Genomic DNA, 1,234 nt, shown 5'->3' on the forward strand with positions numbered 1-1,234 from the left:
AACTTGTGCAAATTGCAATAACCAGCGATTGCTAATTGCAATAACCAGCGCGCGGTAAGAAATTTAAAATTCTTGAGTCTTGTATCAAGCACAAAGTTCGAAGATTAAATTTAATTTGCATATCTTTTATTATAATGTTCATCTCTTTGCATAGAGAGAACCAAACGACTTGGAGATAAATTAATCTCCTACCACAACTAAAATACTTTGGAGATAACTCCTACATACTCGATTGAATAACGGCCCTTAGAGCCTTTCTCGATCATACTCAAACTAAATGACCAAAACAATTGAAAGACTACAACTTAGCACTACGGTGCTGTACTCAAACAAAGAGACCAACAACAATCGAAAGACTACTACTCCCATACTTTTGCAAACGAACATAGTGAGTGTCTTCATGTACGTGGCTCCGCCATTGTGTAAGTCATTTGCTAGCTGCCAGTACAATTATTATCATAACAATTGTTCATTAACAATTATTATGATCAATACAATATGGTTTCGGTTCCCAGTGTTGAGTTCTATCATCAGATCTTTCTGGGATGTTTCGCAAGTAAATTCCATCGTCTTTTGCAATCCAACTGCAAGTCTCCCAGTTACATTTTTCAAGAAGCCAAAAATTTATATCACTATAAATCTCCGCGAAAAGCACAGTGACTCTTGCATGACCTTTGTTCTTGCGAATGTCGCAAGAGAAAAGCACTGTATCTTTCAAGCTTATTTTTATAGGCCAAGAGACATTCTCCCCGGCCCGAAGATATTGAATGCCCAGATCATCGTCATTGATAGTGCACTGAACGAACAACAAATGTCCGCCGGTCAATTCACTAACAACTTGCAAATGGAATGTTTTTCCCAAACATATCAGAGACGCCAAAACAAGTAAGAAGACCATTAAGCTCGTGTGAGTTATCATTGTTGTAGATGCTCTCCGTCTTCTTCTATTTATTTTATTTTTTGGTGTGTATCTATATATATATTGTGTGTATATATATAGATAAGGGGTATTTATGCAAGAGATTTTCTGATTTGTTGTTGGTGGGAAACCCTTTCTTGTTTTGGAGGTTACTAATATGTTTTCCTTTTTGGGTTCCACCATATCAGCACTTTCATTAATATATACTAACCTCAAGTTACGGGACATTTAAACAACATGTTTAGTTTAGCAGTTTTAAATTGTGCGGAATGAAAAATAGAAATTTCAAAACACATATAATGAAAACGTGACTTT

At 35.7% G+C, this 1,234-nt stretch overlaps 1 protein-coding gene across 1 annotated transcript; it reads right to left on the reverse strand.

The window, feature by feature from the left end:
* Nucleotides 1-472: 472 nt before the first annotated feature.
* Nucleotides 473-919, reverse strand: LOC133856822 (S-protein homolog 1-like). The gene has a single exon (XM_062291864.1). It carries the CDS (start codon nt 917-919, stop codon nt 473-475), a length of 447 nt encoding a protein of 148 aa, XP_062147848.1.
* Between the last annotated feature and the right edge of the window lie 315 nt (nt 920-1,234).

The sequence above is a fragment of the Alnus glutinosa genome, chromosome 14 (genome assembly GCF_958979055.1).
Source record: "Alnus glutinosa chromosome 14, dhAlnGlut1.1, whole genome shotgun sequence".
Classification (NCBI taxonomy): domain Eukaryota; kingdom Viridiplantae; phylum Streptophyta; class Magnoliopsida; order Fagales; family Betulaceae; genus Alnus; species Alnus glutinosa.